The sequence below is a fragment of the Nomascus leucogenys genome, chromosome 13, assembly GCF_006542625.1.
Source record: "Nomascus leucogenys isolate Asia chromosome 13, Asia_NLE_v1, whole genome shotgun sequence".
In the NCBI taxonomy this organism is placed as follows: domain Eukaryota; kingdom Metazoa; phylum Chordata; class Mammalia; order Primates; family Hylobatidae; genus Nomascus; species Nomascus leucogenys.
This window is the reverse complement of record NC_044393.1, coordinates 30,898,392-30,915,446: the sequence shown is the minus strand read 5'-3', so window position 1 is coordinate 30,915,446 and position 17,055 is coordinate 30,898,392. Positions and strand designations below refer to the sequence as shown.

Here is a 17,055-nt window from a genome sequence, read left to right as displayed (position 1 = left end):
GACGGTGGACTAATTCATTGTGAGTGGAATGTGCATTTGGAGAGAGGCTGGGCTGTTAAGCTGTGGGGACAGGTCACGCACACTTTCTCTTCTGTTCCCTTCTGAGTTAGGGCTCAGTTTGTGACTGGGATCAGGGCTCAGCATGTGATCAGGGTCAGAGCTCAGTAACTGGGGTCAGGGCTCAGTGTGTGAATATGTGACAGGGTCAGGGCTCAGTCAATGACTGAGGATGGTGCTTAGGTAGCCTTCTGCCCCTCCTAAAAGGGTCATGTTTCTGAGAGAGCTTGGAGATACCAGGCTTGAGGGGTCATTGCAGCCATCCCCTTGCCTATGGGAGGGTGGATGGGGTCCTCATGGGCCCCATCCTCCCAGGCCTTGGCTGGGCATGATAAGGATACCCTCCTAGAAGCAGCTTTCCTTCCAGAGATGCCCTGGCCCCTAAGGCCATAGTTGCCTAGCCCCAGGGGCTTGTAGTGGTTGGGAGCTGGGCCTGGCTACTGGCTACGTGGCAGCCCCAGCGCACATGTGGGATGAGACACTTTGGCAGAGGCCATGTTTGCAGGGAAAACACTTGCAACCACAAGCAAACTCACCGCTCCCTGGGTCCCTTCCCAGTGGACTCTGCACATTGGGAGCCTTATAAAGTAGCCTCTGCATCTGCCTGCCTGGGGCAGAGGAGGGCTACCCTGGAGCTGAGAGTTCACCTGTCTCAGGAACCACTTGAGGTAGGCATGGGGCTGGGCTGGTACGCCACCTCCAAGGAGTCTCGGCTTCTCTATCTGTTCAGTGGGGATGCTACCTCCAGCCACCCTCTGCACAAGGGTCCTTCCATCCCTGGCCTTGCTGTGGGACCTGGGCAAGGGCCGCCATCCTGGGTCTCAGCTGACCCACCTGAGCAGCAGTCCCTCATTCCTGCCTGGCTCCCTCTCCCTGAGTCAGACACAGATCTGCCTACTTGGACAGACTGTGTCAGGAGTGGATGGGGGCCATGTGAGAGGCCTACTCTTAGGCCATTTCTCACCTGGCCAGGAGGGGATGAGGACAGGAGCCACCCTGGGTCCTCCCCTGGCTGAGTTTGGTGGACAGCTGGACACCAGGTTGGGCTGTCACAAGGGGCTGGACTCCGGCATCCGGTGACACAGTCCTGGGCGTCTTCTTGGGACAGGAAACTACCCTCAGCCTCCCCATTTGGGAGGCTCACCATCCTTCTCTGCCATGGCTTGGGTCCTGCACCTGGTCCCAGTCCACTGTGTGGCCCTAGGCAAGACCATTTCTTCCCTGGGCACTGGGGGTCATTTCCAGAAGGGACTCCCCCATGATTCCTGATGAAGCAAGCAAGGCAAGGTGATGGTTCCCAATGCAGAGATGCAAAAACTGATGTCTGCGGGCCTAGGGCAGGGCTGGGATCACCAGTCAGGGCTTGTTCCCTCCAGGCTGGAGTGGGGTTCAGGCGGCTCAGGGGTGGGCTGTTTTGGCTGAGCTCCCTGATGCTCATTTCCACCCCAGCCCACAGATCCTGTGGGCAGCGGCCAGGGCAGCCATGGCTTGGGCACACAGGCTGGGCCTGCTGCTGGCACTGCTGCTGCCCGTGGTCAGTGCCTCCACGCCAGGCACCGTGGTCCGACTCAACAAGGCAGCATTGAGCTACGGTAAGGGGTGTGCCACCCAATGAGTGCCTGCGAGCCTGTACATGAGTGCGCAATCCTAAGTGTGTGTGTGTGTCTGTGAACTCAAAAGCCCCATGAGGACCCAGATTTTAACTGGAAGTTGTGTGCCTGACACATGACGCTGCTCAACAAATGCTTATTACATAAATGTGCGAGGGGGGAGTACGTCACGTGGCCAATGTGCAAGTGTGCACACGTGACTTGCTCACATGCTTTAGTGATGTGGGTGTAGGTCAGTTTGAGGGGCTATTTTTACCTGTGTGTGTCTACTTATGAGTTTGAAATTTCATAGAGCTGTGCCCACGTGTGTACTTAAGTGTCGGGGATGGTGCAAACCCATGATGCTGCCTGGATGTGTGTGCACAGGTATGGCTGTGTACCCTGGGTGTACACGTTTGTGTATGTGGTGTGTGCACGCACATGTGTTCTTGGGAGAGGTCTGTCTAGCACGGTGATGCGGGGAGTGTTCTAAAGTTACATCCCTTCTGAGCTCAGCGTGAGAGAACGATCCGCTCCCTGGGTCCCACTTGTGCGAGGGCTCTGTCTTATGGCTTCGCTGCTAGATCTTGCCCCAATCCCCTACGGAGGACACAATGAAGAAACTTAGGCCCAGGGAAGGACAGACGTTGCTAAGGTCCAGGGCGCCAGCACAAATATGTTTATTCACCTCGAGCTGCCTCCCGGTGAGAATTTGGTTTCCCACCAAAGCTGGGAGATCAGAAGCTGTTTCCCCCAAGGCCAAACTCAGATTACAGTGTGAGAAAGTCAGGTCAGACAGTAGATGGGACTTTCAGTGGCCCAGGACACGAAGCAGTGGCTCAGGGAAGTAGCAGGGTTCCCCATCCCAGGGTACATGCAGCCTTCCGGGACCTTGTATCCGGGCTGATGGGCAGGCAATGAAAGGGGTCAGTGATCCGTGCCAGAGCGTGACATGGAGCCATTCATGGATGCCCGCAGGTAGGGCCATGAGGGCTGCGCCCTCCGCCGCCTTCCTGCCCTCTGCCTGTCCTGTGCAAGCCTCCTTTGTCCCCAGGGAGCCCTCCCCAGCTTGCCTGCCTGTGTTTGTTCTTGGCAGAAATCTGGCTGGAGGCCCACGGTGGACGCATTGCTCCCCAGGCTGGGCTGACTGGCCACTTCCAGTGTCCTCCCTACCCCATCCTGCAAGCCCCAGAGTTCAAACCCTGCATCAAGGGAGCACTGTAGATGGAGTCTGAGGTCTGGGTGTTAGTCCCAGCTCAGCTGCAGATGGTTAGATGGGAGAGGGGTGCTGAGAAACATGGAAACCACCGCCTTAATGCTTCTTGTTGAGGGATACTAAGACCCAGAGAGGTGCAGGGACTTCTCAAGTTCCCACAGTGAGTCTGAGCAGTGGGCAGGCCTCTTGACTCCTCATTTGAAGCTCCCTTCCAACACCATTACCTCTTATTTTAATTCAACTCCCGTTTAATTAGCACCTCTCTGGGGCCCAGCAGCACAGGTGAGTGAGGATGCCCAGAGGCTCAGGAGCCAGGTCCCTTGGTCCAAAGCCAGCTTCCCCTGGTCAGGTGCCCTCACCTCTCTGTAAACTGGGCACCATAACAGGAAAAGTAAAGCACTCAGAACAGGGCCTAGCACTACAGGATCACGACATAAGTGATTGCCGCTATTATTACAAAAATAAATAGCAATGGTAGAAGCTAGCATTTGCTGTGCACTGAGTATTTACAGTGATCCTATGTGACAGATACCATTAGAATAATTGCAGATGTATAGATGGGGAAACTGAGGCACAGAGTAGCCACACAGGCAGTGAGTAGCAGTGAGCACTGGGGTTTGAACCCAGGATCTGAGAGATTCTTGAATCCTCAGCCTCCAGGTGAGGCTGTCCCCTCCCCTCCCAAGGGATGTCCCCTCTGCTCCCATGGGCGCCTCCGCAGCAGGCCAGGGATGACTGGGAGATGCCCCTTCTGCTTGGGAACTTAGGGAAGGCTCCCAGAGGAGGTGGGATCTGGTTGGAAGCTTGCAAGAGGGCAAAGGATTTTGTTGCTTTTGAAGGACGGGGTAAATCAGCAGGATTTTGAGAGGCAGAGTGGGGGAAGGAGGTCATGCCGAGGTGGAGAGGGCCTGATGCGAGTGGTGCACCCAAGGCAAGCTCATGGGGAGTCAGCTGCCCTCCGCACATGCTTGGAGCAAGCCCACCCCTTCCAGTCTGGGTACCCTGTGCCCAAGGTGCAGGGTAGATGGCAGGCAGTGTGTTCTTGCTACTTGGTGGCTCCCGAGGGCACCCTGACCTCACTCTACCCTGGCCCCACAGTGTCTGAAATTGGGAAAGCCCCTCTCCAGCGGGCCCTGCAGGTCACTGTCCCTCATTTCCTGGACTGGAGTGGAGAGGTGCTTCAGCCCACCAGGTGAGTGCTCCCCTCCTTCAGAGAAGGTGCTCCTGCCACCAAGTGGAGTGTTCCTGCTTGCCAGGTGGGTGCTTCAGTCCACCGGGCATGTGTTCCTGCCTGCTGGGCAGATGCTCCTATCCACGGGGCAAAGCGTTCCAGTCCACCAGATGAGCACTCTCCACTGGAGGTGAGTGCTCCCTCCCACAAGGTGAGTGGTCACAGGATGATTTAAGAGAGAGACTCAAGGTGGAGAAGCCGGGGCCTGGTGCCTCTGAATTAGTGAATTTCTGCCCTCAGGGGCTAAGACTGGCTGCTGGGTCCCCAGGGCTGGCAGGACCCTCTGTTTCTAGAAACTGGACACTGAATTTCGACATGAATCTGAGCCTCCTTTGCTTCCACCCTACTCTGCTTAATGCAGAAACTAAAGGCATAGGGACGTGGAGCATCCCAAACTCAGACACCCCCGGGCTGGTCAACAGTCACCTTCCACATAGGAACTAGGGCTCACTACTGTCAGATCTTTGGGTTTCCAAGAGAAGATATACATCTAGAATCCATCAAATCTGGAATGATAGCAACTAATTAAAAAACATTTAAAGACCAGGCACGGTGGCCCAAACCTGTAATCCCAGCACTTTGGGAGGCCGAGGCAGGTGGATCACCTGAGATTAGGAGTTCAAGACCAGCCTGGCTAACATGGTGAAACCCCATCTCAACTAAAAATACAAAAATTAGCTGGGCGTGGTGGCAGGTGCCTGTAATCCCAGCTACTCAGGAGGCTGAGGTGGGAGAATCTCTTGAACCTGGGAGGCAGAGGTTGCAGTGAGCTGAGATCGTGCCATTGTACTCCAGCCTGGGCGACAAGAGTGAAACTCTGTCTCAAAACAAAACAAAAAACAAACAAACAAACAAAAAACATGTAAGACTTTAAGACCCTGGAACAATGGGTGGGTGGTAAAAAAAAAACATCTGGTTTGGGGGCCACCAGTTTGAGATCCCTTAGGTAGAGCTGAAATGCAGTTCATGGCACGGTTAATAAAGGTGGAGAACTGGACATAAATACCTAGCGACCAAAGATGCCTAAATCACTTGTGGTCTGGCCACACAATGGACACCACGGGGCTGTTTGAAAACAGTGCCCAGGGCTCTTGTTTGTAGACACGGGATCGAACCCAGGATTGTTGAGTGCACAGAAGCAGCTTCTGTACAGGGGATCTGAACTGTACAGTGCAGAAATGACTTTCATTTAGGAAATAAAAGAAATCACAGATTAGCTGGAGAATGCTTGGAGCTTTGAAGTGGGGGAGTTTCTGTTGCTGTAGGCTACGAGCCGCAGACATTGCCTAGGATACCAGAGAGAGGATTTCTGCCTTCTGTGGTTCCTGAAGTTTTTCTTTTCCAACCTTCCCAACTTTCCAGGCAGGGGTCAGAAACTCAAAAACCTGAGCCATCGTCTCACTGAAGTCCTGCCCAAAGCGGGGGCCCCTCTGCATGTTTTCCGTACCAGCTGGTGTCCAACCTTGGTTTGCATGCCCCATGGTGATGGAGAACTCACCACCTCCCCCTTACCTCATGGTTCCAATTGTGAGAAAGCCCTTCTTTATAACATCATGTGGGTATGGCTCAGAGCACCCATCCCAGAGTTGATCCCATGGTTTAATGGGGGCCACTCTGTCACCTTGATTACTACCCTGCAGGATCCGGATTCTGAATGTCCATGTGCCCCGCCTCCACCTGAAATTCATTGCTGGTTTCGGAGTGCGCCTGCTGGCAGCAGCTAATTTTACTTTCAAGGTCTTTCGGTGAGTGGATCTCCTTGTTAGGGGGTGAGAAGGGTTTTGGGGGTGCTCTGAGGGGCACAGTGAGGGGAAGGGGGTAGAAACTCCTCCAGGGCCCTCATCCAGGCCTCTTGACTCCCTGTCCAGTGCTCTCTCTCCCCTCACCCTTGGAGGGGAGCAAGATAGTTAGAACATTTCTGAGAACCCTGCTCAACAGCTCTGCAACCGGGCAGAGTCACTTCGCTTGTTTATCCCTCAGCTTCCTCATCTGTAGAATAGGGTGAACTTCTACAGAGTGCCGATGAGGGTTTGGTGAATGGGTTCATTGCTGTGATTATAATGACTGTCCTCCCTTTCCCAGGGCAAGGCACGTGAGAGACGCTCAATAAGCATAACGATCAGAGTTATTTTTGTGTGCCTGGCATCTTGTATGTTACTGCATTTAATTTTCGCTCCATGAGCTGTGCAGTCAGAGGGGTCTCTTATCTAGCTTCTCTACCCTGGCACTATGACTTTATGAGTGCTTCCTGTGGGCCAGGCTCTGTGCTGGGTGTTTTCACATGATTATCTCACAGGAAACTCAGCACAGCCCTGCGAAATAGGTCCCACCAACCTTATGTCCATTTTATGGAAGAGGAAACTGAGGCTCAGCATGGTAAATGACTGGCCCAGGGTCTCATAGTGAGAGGCTCCGGACAGCCAGTGCTCACACCCACTGCTGCAACGTCTATGACCCCCAGTGGAGTCTTGGGGCCGGGGACTGTGGGCCTGCCCCAGGTAGGGCCATCTCACTCTGGGAGGTGGGAGGGGCCTGCCTGGGCCAAGTGGAGGGCAGGCAGGGGCTGGGGAATTTGTAAGATCTATCGTCAGTCATGGTGGGCTCTGCTGGGCGGTGCTGCTTGGGCTCAGGACCGGCCTCCCTACAGCACCCCAGAGCCCCTGGAGCTGATGCTGCCTGTGGAACTGCTGGCTGACACCCGTGTGACCCAGAGCTCCATCAGGACCCCTGTGGTCAGCATCTCTGCCTGCTCTTTATTCTCGGGCCATGCTAACGAGTTTGATGGCAGTAACAGGTGGGTGCCTGGCGAGGGCAGGGTCACAGGAATCCCAGATGCCAAAGTTGTGCTGCTGTTTCCTGAGCTGCCCACTCAGGACTTTAACCAATGGCCACAGGGGCCTCAGGGGCCCCCATTATTGTGCTTGTTTTATGTCGGAGGACACTGAGGCTCAGAGAGGGGGAGAGGCACGCCTGAGGTCACACAGCAACTGAGCAGCCAGAGCCTGGGACCTTTCCATCCCCTGCACCACTTGACAATACACACTAGCTATTAGCACTCTTTGGGGAGGGATTTTGGGTGGATCAGACTGGCTGTTAGGACCTCGGAGACCCACCCTTCCTAGCAGAGATGAGGGAAAGGAAGCCAGGGAGGGCCTGGGACCCACCAAGAGCAAGCTCTCGCAGGTGGCTGCTCCCTTCTGCATAAAGGCTGATGGCAGCTCCCGCCTCCAGAGCACTTCTGTGTGCTGAGGATTGTTTAGGCCCTTTTGGTAGGTCATTTCGTTTGATCCTCACAGTATCCTACCAGGTAGGTGTTAAGTATTTCCTGCATTTTACAGGAGAGCAAATGAGGCCCAGAGCAGTTAAGTGACTTGCCTAAGGCCACTGGCTGACAAATGGTGTAGCCAGATTCATGCCCAGGCAGCCCGACTAATCCCATGGCTTGCAAATCTCCCTAGATGATGCCTGCACCTTCCCAGTGTGAACGGGGCTTGCTGAGGTGTTGAGCGTCTTGGAGGCTTAGAAGAATGCAACGTATGCATCAAGACTGAGCTTTTTCCCCAGAGAGGGATGTGGCTGCATAAACCCATTCACACTTGTGTCCCATGATCACCACGTGTGACTCATGACCCCTCGCTGTCCTCACAGGCAGGGGATGCTCACAGCTTATTGAAGGGGAAATGGAAGCCCAGAGGCTTTGGAAACACAGAGGTCACCCTCCCACCTCCCCAGGGAGCTGGTTCAGCGAGGTTGGGCTGTGGCTTGGATCGACATTTTTGCAAATCAAGGAACCATAGGTGCCTATGGAGCACTGTTGAGTTGTTTAGAGGGGAAATGGAGACCCAGATTCAGGAAGGGATTTTATTAGGTGTGTCACAGAAGATTGGACCCAAAGCATGAAGCAGACCGAGGATCCCAGCTCTACCCCCTAATCCAACCTTCACTGGGCTTCGAGTGGCCATGAAGCCAGCTGGCCAAGGTCATGGCCAAGTCTGGCTTTTGCAACACCCTCTCTGTCTCACTCGCCACATTCTTGGCCATTTCCAAACCTTGAGATAAATGACCATCTCTTTTGAGACTCAATTTCCTCATCTGTGGGGCCAATTATGCCAGCACTGTGTCTGGCAGGTGGCAGGGCATCAAATGGGATTGATTGGCCTCCTGGCTGAGGATAGAGACTTCTCTTCCCAGACGTGCGACTGTGCTGAACGACGGGACCTAATATGTTTGGGAGCCCAGGAACTCTTTCTCTGTTTCTCCCTCAGTACCTCCCACGCGCTGCTGGTCCTGGTGCAGAAGCACATTAAAGCTGTCTTGAGTAACAAGGTAAAGGGCTTGCAGATTTCTCAGAAAGGAGGGCATGGCTTCACCGAGAAGGCACAGTGAAGAAAGAGTGGGATTTCAGGCAGGGGGGACTTTGCTTGGGATTAAAAAAAAAAAAAAAAAAAAAAAAGAAGCCTCTTTATGGTCCCCATGAAGGCAGGGAAAAGGCTGGTGCCAGGTCCAGGGGAGTGATGGGGAGGCACAAAGGAGGGCAGAGTTTATGGGGTTGGAGTACAGGGAGGTTCATCCTCTTAGGGGAGCCCCAATTTCATGCTAGAGGGTGGATGGAGTGGGGTTCATGGGCCTGTGGTTTGTGAACAGAAGACAGAAGGAGAGTGAACGAGGGTGTGGGCATGGGGCCAGCTGTGGCCTGGATGGGTCCTGGTCCTTTCCAGATGTGCAGTCTCTGCTCCTGGTTCCACATGTACTGAAAGAGACAGAGCCCCTCCTCCGTGGGGCGGTTGCAGGCATGAAATGCATTAACATTTCAGAAGAGTTCGGGACAGGGGTTGGCAGAGTGGCTGCTGCTATTATTATTACTATTTTAGCTCTTGTCATTGTCTGCATGGAGCTGACTTGGTGAGAGAGGGTAGCCCAAGGGCTAGGGTCCCACTGCCCAGGGGAAGCTCATTTTCTCCCTGCCCTATCCCATCCCAACCCCACTACTGCTTTAAGGGGCAGTAGTAGAGATGAAGTCAACCTCCTGCATGCCACCCCACACCCCCAAGAGGGCAACTGCAGCATGCCCACCTTACAGATGAGAAAACCGAGGCTCAAGGGGTGAAGGTGGGGCAGCTCCTCTTGAGAGTCCTGTGGGATGCCCAAGTGGACGGCTTGACTTTGCCTGTTGGTCCAGCCTCTTCCTCTCCCTGTAATCCCCCTGCTGCCCTCATAGCCAGCCTCTTCTGGGCAAGGGGCTTCAGGCAGCACTGCAGGAAGGAAGACCCACCCTCTCCTCTTCCTCTCAACCTCGCCCTGCCCAGTCTCGCCAGCTCTTGCCTGGTTAAGGCTGTGAGTGCCCCTGGCCTTGCAGTTCCTCCTCTGCCCCCATCCTCTATCACACTGATCCCAACATAATATACTTCTCTGGCTGCTCATGGTGCCCAGGGGAAACCTCTGCAGCTCCCTGGCCTGGCATCTGAAGCTTGGCCTGGTCTGGCTTGCTGATCACTGCCTGCCTCTGCATGGGCACCATCCTCTCACCAGCTGAGCTTCAAGACTGAGCTCTGAGCCCTGTTGCAACAGATTCCCTGCCTCAGTTGCTCAGGCCCAGCTGTGACTACATCCGCTGGGCTCCACGGCCCCTGTTCTTTCTTCCGTGCTGGGGGACCTATGCTCACACTGCCATCAGCCTTTGGGTTGCTTCTCCCCTGTTTCTTTGGTGCCTGGAAGGGGTCCCAGGAGATGCCCATTGGCGGGTGGAGGAAGGGATTCCAGGCATGGTGTATGGGTTGGGGAGGCTTCTAGAGAGGGACTCTAGATCCCTCCCAGCCTTGTGCCCTCCAGCCCGAGGACTGCCCTAACCCCAGCCTCCTTCTCTCTGTCTTACCACAGCTGTGCCTGAGCATCTCCAACCTGGTACAGGGTGTCAATGTCCACCTGGGCACCTTAATTGGTAAGATCTGGGAGCCAGGGGATGGGGATGGGGCCTCTGGGACCCCCTGAAGCCCCTAGGACCCTCCAAAGGCTCCACTCTGGATCACGGTTGACCTCTAGGAGAGTCAGTTGTAGGGTGACTGAATTGTGAGCTCCCAAAACAGTGTAATTATTCATGAAATCTGGGCATCTCCAAATTCTAGAACCAAAACCGTCTTTGATTCTAGAATCTGTATATCTTAGATCAAAAAATCTGAAAAACAAAATACAATTTTGAAATCATGAGTCTTAACATTGGAGAATCCAAGGACCATTGACACTTAGAATCTGGAATCATTCAAGAATCTAGAATCATCATTCCAGAGACTAGCTCTTGCCTCGGCCTCCCAAAGTGCTGGGATCACAGGCGTGAGCCACCGCGCCTGGCCTCGCCCTTTGAAACTTCCCTGCAAGAGTATTCTGAGGCTCAGAGGAGTTGGGCTCTGAGTCATGCCTCCCTGAAGGCTGCTCGGAGGGTCTCTTAGGGAAGCTGGACTTCTGTGATCTTGCATAACTGGCCCCAGTGGGGTGTGCCCTTGGAGTTCTCATAGGAGACAGTGTGATGAGGTGAGAGGAGCATAGCTTTGGGGTCAGATTGACCAGGTATTACACTTCTGGGCAAGACCGAACCTCACCAGACTGTGTGTGCATGTGTGTGTACGTGTGTGTGCGCGTGTGTGCGTGCGTGTGTATAAAATAACCCTACAGGATTGTAACGAGGATTGAATGAGATGCTGTAAGTCAAACGTCTGGACCTCAATAAGTGAGAGTTCTCTTCTTTTTCTGTGGTTGCTTCTCACCTTTGTCAGGGGATATTTGTGCCTGGATTGGGCCCCTCCCCTTCCTTCTAACTTGGGGTCACTAGTCTCCCACCGAGGGGGAAAGCAGAAAGCATACCTCTTAGAACTGTGTCTAAACTAAGAGTCAGCAGGCTGTGAGTAGCTCAATCCTGGCCGTGTGCACTTTGCCACTTAAATTTGCTTATTCAGAGGCTTGCTCTGCCTCTTTTGTTTTGTGGCCTGGCTCTGGCTAATCAGGGTAATCAGACAATAAATAAACTTTTCTGGATAGATGAAACTTTGTGAGCAGTGCTAAATATGTCATCTTTTCTTCTACACCCTGCTTTCATGAAGGCCTCAACCCCGTGGGTCCTGAGTCCCAGATCCGCTATTCCATGGTCAGTGTGCCCACTGTCACCAGTGACTACATTTCCCTGGAAGTCAATGTAAGTGCCTCCCGGCCAGCCCAGGGCTGGGGGCTTGCTGCCCCTGGAGTCCTTGGTGTTCCAGAAGATTCCTAAAGGAGCGGGGGAGTGGGAAGGGAGAGGAGGAGCTGGAATAGTGTCCCAGCCGGGAGCACGCCACACAGGCAAAAGTGTGAGCTACACATGTGGCATCTTGCAGGGGCTGGGGGGGCAGGGAGTGGCATCTAGGAGTCCAGGTTCGGCCATGGAGCCACCTCCGTGCTGAGGCCCTGCCGCTTTTCTCCCACTTCCCCCTCCCACCCCTACAGGCTGTTCTCTTCCTGCTGGGCAAGCCCATCATCCTGCCCATGGATGCCACCCCTTTTGTGTTGCCAAGGCTTGTGGGTACCGAGGGCTCCATGGCCACCGTGGGCCTCTCCCAGCACCTGTTTGACTCTGCGCTCCTGCTGCTGCAGAAGTCCGGTGCCCTCAACCTGGACATCACAGGGCAGCTGGTGAGGGCCCGACCTGCAGCCCAGGGCCCGTGGGGCAAGACCCCCCTGTGGCCCAGCCTAGGGAGACCCCCCCAGAGGCCTAATCGTGGGTGGGTGGGGCCGCTGAAGCTGGCGCCACAGGGTGGCTGTCGGAAGGGTTAGACAGGGGCTATGGGGAGTCATTGCTCAGGGGGAAAGTGGTGATCTGTCTTGGGGAGCAGCTGCCCTAAAACCTGTTGTGGCCTGGGGGGCTGATTTCAGAGGTCGGACGACAACCCGCTGAACACCTCTGCGCTGGGCCGGCTCATCCCGGAGGTTGGTGATGTTTCTGATCATTCCAGGGACTGAGACAGGGGACTGGGGTGGGGGTTCTCTGGGTCGTGGGATCTCTGCTGGCTCTTATCTGTCCCAAGTGAAGTTCAGCATCTGTCCTTAAACCTGCTCCTCCGTCTTGGGGAGGCTCTAACTTCTGCCCAGACATCACACTCTGTCTGCCGGTGCCTTTGCTTGAGCAGTGTCCGCTGTTTGGAATGTCTTTCTCCTCCCTTTCCCTTATCCTTCTTCAAGACCAAGCTCAAGGTCACCTCCTCGGGGAGATCCAACCCCCTCGTCTTGTCCAGCGGCCTGGGGGGGACCCACGTCTGTGCCTAGTCACATACAGCACCGTGGTGGCCCAATCAGCATTTGAGGAGTGACTGACCAGAGAGCCCACCAGCCGCTGCCCCAGCAGGGCCTCCTCTGCCTCTGCCTCCCCAGGTGGCCCGCCAGTTCTCCGAGCCCATGCCTGTGGTGCTCAAGGTGCGGCTGGGTGCCACACCTGTGGCCATGCTCCACACGAACAATGCCACCCTGCGTCTGCAGCCCTTTGTGGAGGTCCTGGCCGCAGCCTCCAACTCAGCTTTCCAGTCCCTCTTCTCCGTGGATGTGGTGAGTGCGGTGGGGCTGGTCGGAAGGCAGGCAACTGGCACAGAGACCTCCCTCCCTGCTGCGCTGTCCCCTCGTCTTTGCTGTAGTCACACTAATGTCTTCGCTGATCCTTGAACGTGTCAGGACACTCCTGCCCCAGGACCTTTGCATGTGCTGAGCCCTCGGTCCAGGAGTCTCCCACCCTGGCTCTTGGCATGGCCAGCTCCCCCTCCTCTTCCAGGTCTCAGCTTAAATGCTGCAGCCTTGCTGGCCTACTCTGAGTAAGAAGGTCCCCATCAGCCTTCTCGGCACCTCCTCTCTGCCTTTGTGGCCCCTGCCACTCTCTGAAAGGATGGTGTCTGGTTACTGTGGTCATGGTCCCCCTCTCCCACAGCTGGCGGCTTGTTCCCAGGGCAGGGAGCTGGTCTGCCTTGTTCACACTGTGTTGTTGCCAGCATTCAGCATGGGGCCTGGCACATAGCGGGGGCTCCACAGACACCTGCTGCCTGAATGAGTCGGGGTATGGGTGGGAGGCTGGGTGGCTGGTGCCCCCTTTGTGGCTCTGTGCCCTCTGACCCTGCTCTCCCCATGTACCCAGGTAGTGAACTTGAGCCTCCAGCTCTCTGTGTCCAAGGTGAAGCTTCAGGGGACCACGTCTGTGCTGGGGTAAGCGAGCCCACCTGGACCCAGCAGCCTCAGTGTGTTCTTCTGTGTAATGGGTCCATCGCCACCCTGGGTCACGGTGCTAGTCAGGGAGCCTGGGGGTAGGGAGGTGCCAGACCCTGTCCTGAATTCTCCTGCTTCTCTTTCAGGGCTGTCCAGCTCACAGTGGCCTCCTCCAACGTGGGCTTCATTGATGTGAGTGTGGGGCTGGGGCCTCTAGAAACCCCCGTCCTGGGTGGGGCACGCCTTGAGCCTGGGGAAGGCATGTCAGTGTATGTGTGCTGACCCGTGTGCCTGTGTGTGCCACTACAGTCAGGCTTCCCCGGGCTGCTTGGGGACAGTGGCCAGTCAGTCCATCTGCCTGATACTCTGCCTGGCAGTCGATGACTTGTCACCCAGCCCTCACCCCAAAAGTCCATTGGTCAGTTGGACAAAGAATGTCAGCTGTCCCTTCAGCCAGGTGATGTGATTGGGTCATCGGCCACCATACATCCACTTGTCAGCTGGCATGCCATCAACATGCCCCCCTTCTACCCAGCTGTCAGTCTGTCTGTCTGTCGATCATCTGTGTCAGGCAGTCTGCTGGCCAGTCCACCTGTTGGTCACACAGTGCATGAGTGTCCACAGTCAGTGCCTGTCCCTCAGCCTCCACTCCGGTGAGCACTGCTGCTGGGTGTGATCCTGCGAAGGCTGAGCCAGCCCCGGGGGTATTTCTGGGCCCCACTTGAACCCAGGACATGGGTGATCTGCCTTCCTTCCTGTGCCTCAGCCTCTGCCATCTATCCGTTGTCTGTCTGTCTCTGTGTATATTTATGTATGTGCCTGACTGTCCATCTCTTCTGGCCCCTCGGCTGGGACGGGCTCATCTCCCTGGCTCCGTGGCCACAGACAGATCAGGTGCGCACACTGATGGGCACCGTTTTTGAGAAGCCCCTGCTGGACCATCTCAATGGTAAGCCCTGCCCTCCACCCCAGCAGGGCCCCTTTGGCCCCCATCATACCCCACATCTGCTCAGTGCTCAATCCCAGCCCCCTTCCCACCTCCCAGGCTCACAGGGTGAGAGGGGGCCTCTGGAGTCTAGCAGCCCATGTGTGCATGCCCCTTGGCACACATCTGTGTAGCAGCTGTGTGATCTTCACCAAGTTCCTTTTTCTCTCTGACCCCCAGCTTCCCCTTCTGTAAAATGGGTATAACAATAATGGCATCCATCTCGCAGATGCCTGCGAGGACTCAGTGCTGTGATGCACATGAGGGCTTCAGCACAGGCTGGCTCCAGGGGACGATCCTTTCTTCTTTCTTGCCTGCAGCTCTCTTGGCCATGGGAATTGCCCTCCCCGGCGTGGTCAACCTCCACTATGTCACCCCCGAGATCTTTGTCTATGAGGTGAGAGCCTTTGGGTGTGACCAGAGGGACCTCCTTCACTCAGAGGGACTGACTGAGGTGGGGGTCACCTCTCTCCCTCCCCTGCTGTGGCTGCCAAAACCATGCCATGAATCCTTAACTGCAATGAAATGAAAAGTCCGGGATGCCAAGAAATGCTGGGTCAAAGGTTTCACCCTTCCTTTAGTCCTCATAAAATATCACACCAGGCCACACTCAGAGAATTGGGGCCTTCACTTGTCCCATGATCCTGTGCCCTGGAATGGGCACAACCCCTTTGATAACTGGGGCAGATGACAGTGGGACTCCTTCCACTTTGTAGACAAACTGTGCAGGCTGGATGGGAGTAGGGAACTTCCTGAACTTTCTAAAATTGCTTTCCCTGGATCTGAAATTGTGGGCCCAGGTTGAGATTCAATCACAGCACCGCCCAGGGTGAGATCCTACAACTGCTTTCTTCTGCACCTGGGATGTAAAAGGAAATTCACTCAACAAGACATGCCTAAGACAGAAAGCTGAACCCAGATCTCTCAAGCCCAGTGTCTCATGTGCTATTCATACCCCATCAGTGTGACCTGCTGATGTAATTCCAGGGAGGATGCCCTTGTTCCTTGAGAACTACTGTCTCAAGGCACTTGGGTGATCTGCCCCCATGGGAAGGAACAATTGGTACACAGAGGAGCAGGGCTCTGTGGGAATTTCCCTAGGACTTCCCAAAACAGGCACGGTTAGTGGCTGACCCACCTTGGCATTTGACCCAGCCACTGGGTCAGAGGTGAAAAGTCCCTAGTCTAGTACTGTTACTGACGGAACTTTCTTCAAGGATGGAAATTTATACTGTCCAAAGCAGCAGCCATGATAAGCCACAGGTACATGTGGCTACTGAGCACTGAAATGTGGCTAGTGCAACTGTGGACCTGAATTTTTTATTTTATTTCATTTTAATGAATTTCAATTTAATTAGCCATAGGACTAATTAATTAGCCATAGCCACTAACTGTGGCTGCCTTATTGGACCACATAGCCCTAGACTACGAGCTACACTGGGGCAGGAACTGGGTCTGGCTTGTTCTCTGCTGGCTCCCCAGCACCTGCCACAGGGCTTGGCTTATAGTAGAGGCTTGATGAAGATTTACTGAATGAATGAATGAATGATCGGCAGCCCTCCAGAATGCTCCTGCAGTGGAGTGTAGCATAGGGGAGCTATGGGGGGCCCCTGACTCTGCTGGAGAGACTTGGACTTGGAGAAGATGCTCCATGGTTCTGGGCTCCCATTCATAAAGCATCAATGGTATCCATCAACCAAGCAGCAACCAGTGCCTTTGTGGGGGGTCTCACTGCATCCTCACAGTGGTCTTGTGAGGTGGAGGCTGTTACTATCCCCAAAGTGACAGACTGGGAAACAGGCCCAGAGAGGCAAAGGACTCTCCTCACAACCCACAGCAAGAATGGCAGAGCGGAACTCAGAGCCAGGCTGAGGTGGGGGGCTGGGGTCCTGCCCGTGCCTCCTCTGACCTGGTCCATGGTTTCCTTTGCCCTTCAGGGCTACGTGGTGATATCCAGTGAACTCTTCTACCAGAGCTGAGGCAAGACCACTGGGAGGCCTGAGAGTGGGCCAGCTCGCTGCTCAGGCAAACTTCTCATCTCAAGCCACTGGGGAAACTGAGGCAAAACCATACTTAGTCATCACCAAGAAGCTGGATTGCTCAGCTGGGCTGTTTCATCTTCCCTGAGTGCCTGGGTCTCCCTCCCTCACTTCTGCCCTATCCCTTCCTCCTCCTTTTCTCCTCCCTCTTCCCTCACCTCCTCCCTCCTTCCTCTGCCCCACCCCAGGGGGGAGCAGACTGCTCCTCCAGGCTGTATAGACCTGCCCTCTTGCATTAAACAACTTCTCTTGAGCTGCAACTTTCAGCCAAGCCCAGCAAACTCTTTGCGTACCTAAGGCCAGTTCCCTACATGCAGTCTCCAGGTTCTGTCTGTCCCTGGAGCCACCAATTCTGCCTGGGAGAAGAAGAAGACATAACCACATCTCTGTTGATGACATCTCTGTTGATGACATCCATTGACTATATCACCTCTTTGCCTGGGGGAGCTCCTGTTTTGAAAGAGGACCCTGGAGAGCCGCATGGATGAGCCTGAAGTTAGAGCACCATGGTGGCACTTTGGGCACCGTGCCCCTTGCCTGGCAGCTTGCCCCCTTTTGTAACTAGAACCTCATGGGAGCCCCATGAATCAGGCAGGCAGAGACTGGAGTTCCATTTTATGGATGTGGGGACTAAGGTCCACTGAGGAGGGGAATGCATGGTGCCTCAGAGCTGGATGGTGACACGACCTTCCTTCAATCCAGACATAAGATGTCTGGTTCCGTCTCCTATT

General features: G+C 54.9%; 1 protein-coding gene across 1 annotated transcript; it reads left to right on the top strand.

Moving 5' to 3' along the window:
- Positions 1-542: 542 nt before the first annotated feature.
- On the top strand, positions 543-16,590 carry BPIFB2 (BPI fold containing family B member 2). Its single transcript, XM_030825848.1, has 16 exons — positions 543-725; positions 1,507-1,649; positions 3,961-4,054; positions 5,734-5,838; positions 6,741-6,887; positions 8,359-8,419; positions 9,971-10,031; positions 11,185-11,276; positions 11,564-11,749; positions 11,990-12,043; positions 12,485-12,655; positions 13,233-13,300; positions 13,447-13,492; positions 14,186-14,249; positions 14,606-14,682; positions 16,223-16,590. Exons 2-16 carry the CDS (start codon positions 1,541-1,543, stop codon positions 16,262-16,264), a joined length of 1,377 nt encoding a protein of 458 aa, XP_030681708.1. The 5' UTR covers positions 543-725; positions 1,507-1,540; the 3' UTR covers positions 16,265-16,590.
- The last annotated feature ends 465 nt before the right edge of the window (positions 16,591-17,055 follow it).

What these genes read in the sequence shown, in the direction of transcription:
- BPIFB2 (XM_030825848.1), top strand. Translation starts at nt 1,541, where the DNA reads ATGGCTTGGGCACACAGGCTGGGCCTGCTGCTGGCACTGCTGCTGCCC. An exon ending in TGGGCCGGCTCATCCCGGAG is followed by an intron (nt 12,044 to 12,484) that starts GTTGGTGATGTT and finishes CTGCCTCCCCAG; the next exon opens with GTGGCCCGCCAGTTCTCCGA. An exon ending in CCAACGTGGGCTTCATTGAT is followed by an intron (nt 13,493 to 14,185) that starts GTGAGTGTGGGG and finishes CCGTGGCCACAG; the next exon opens with ACAGATCAGGTGCGCACACT.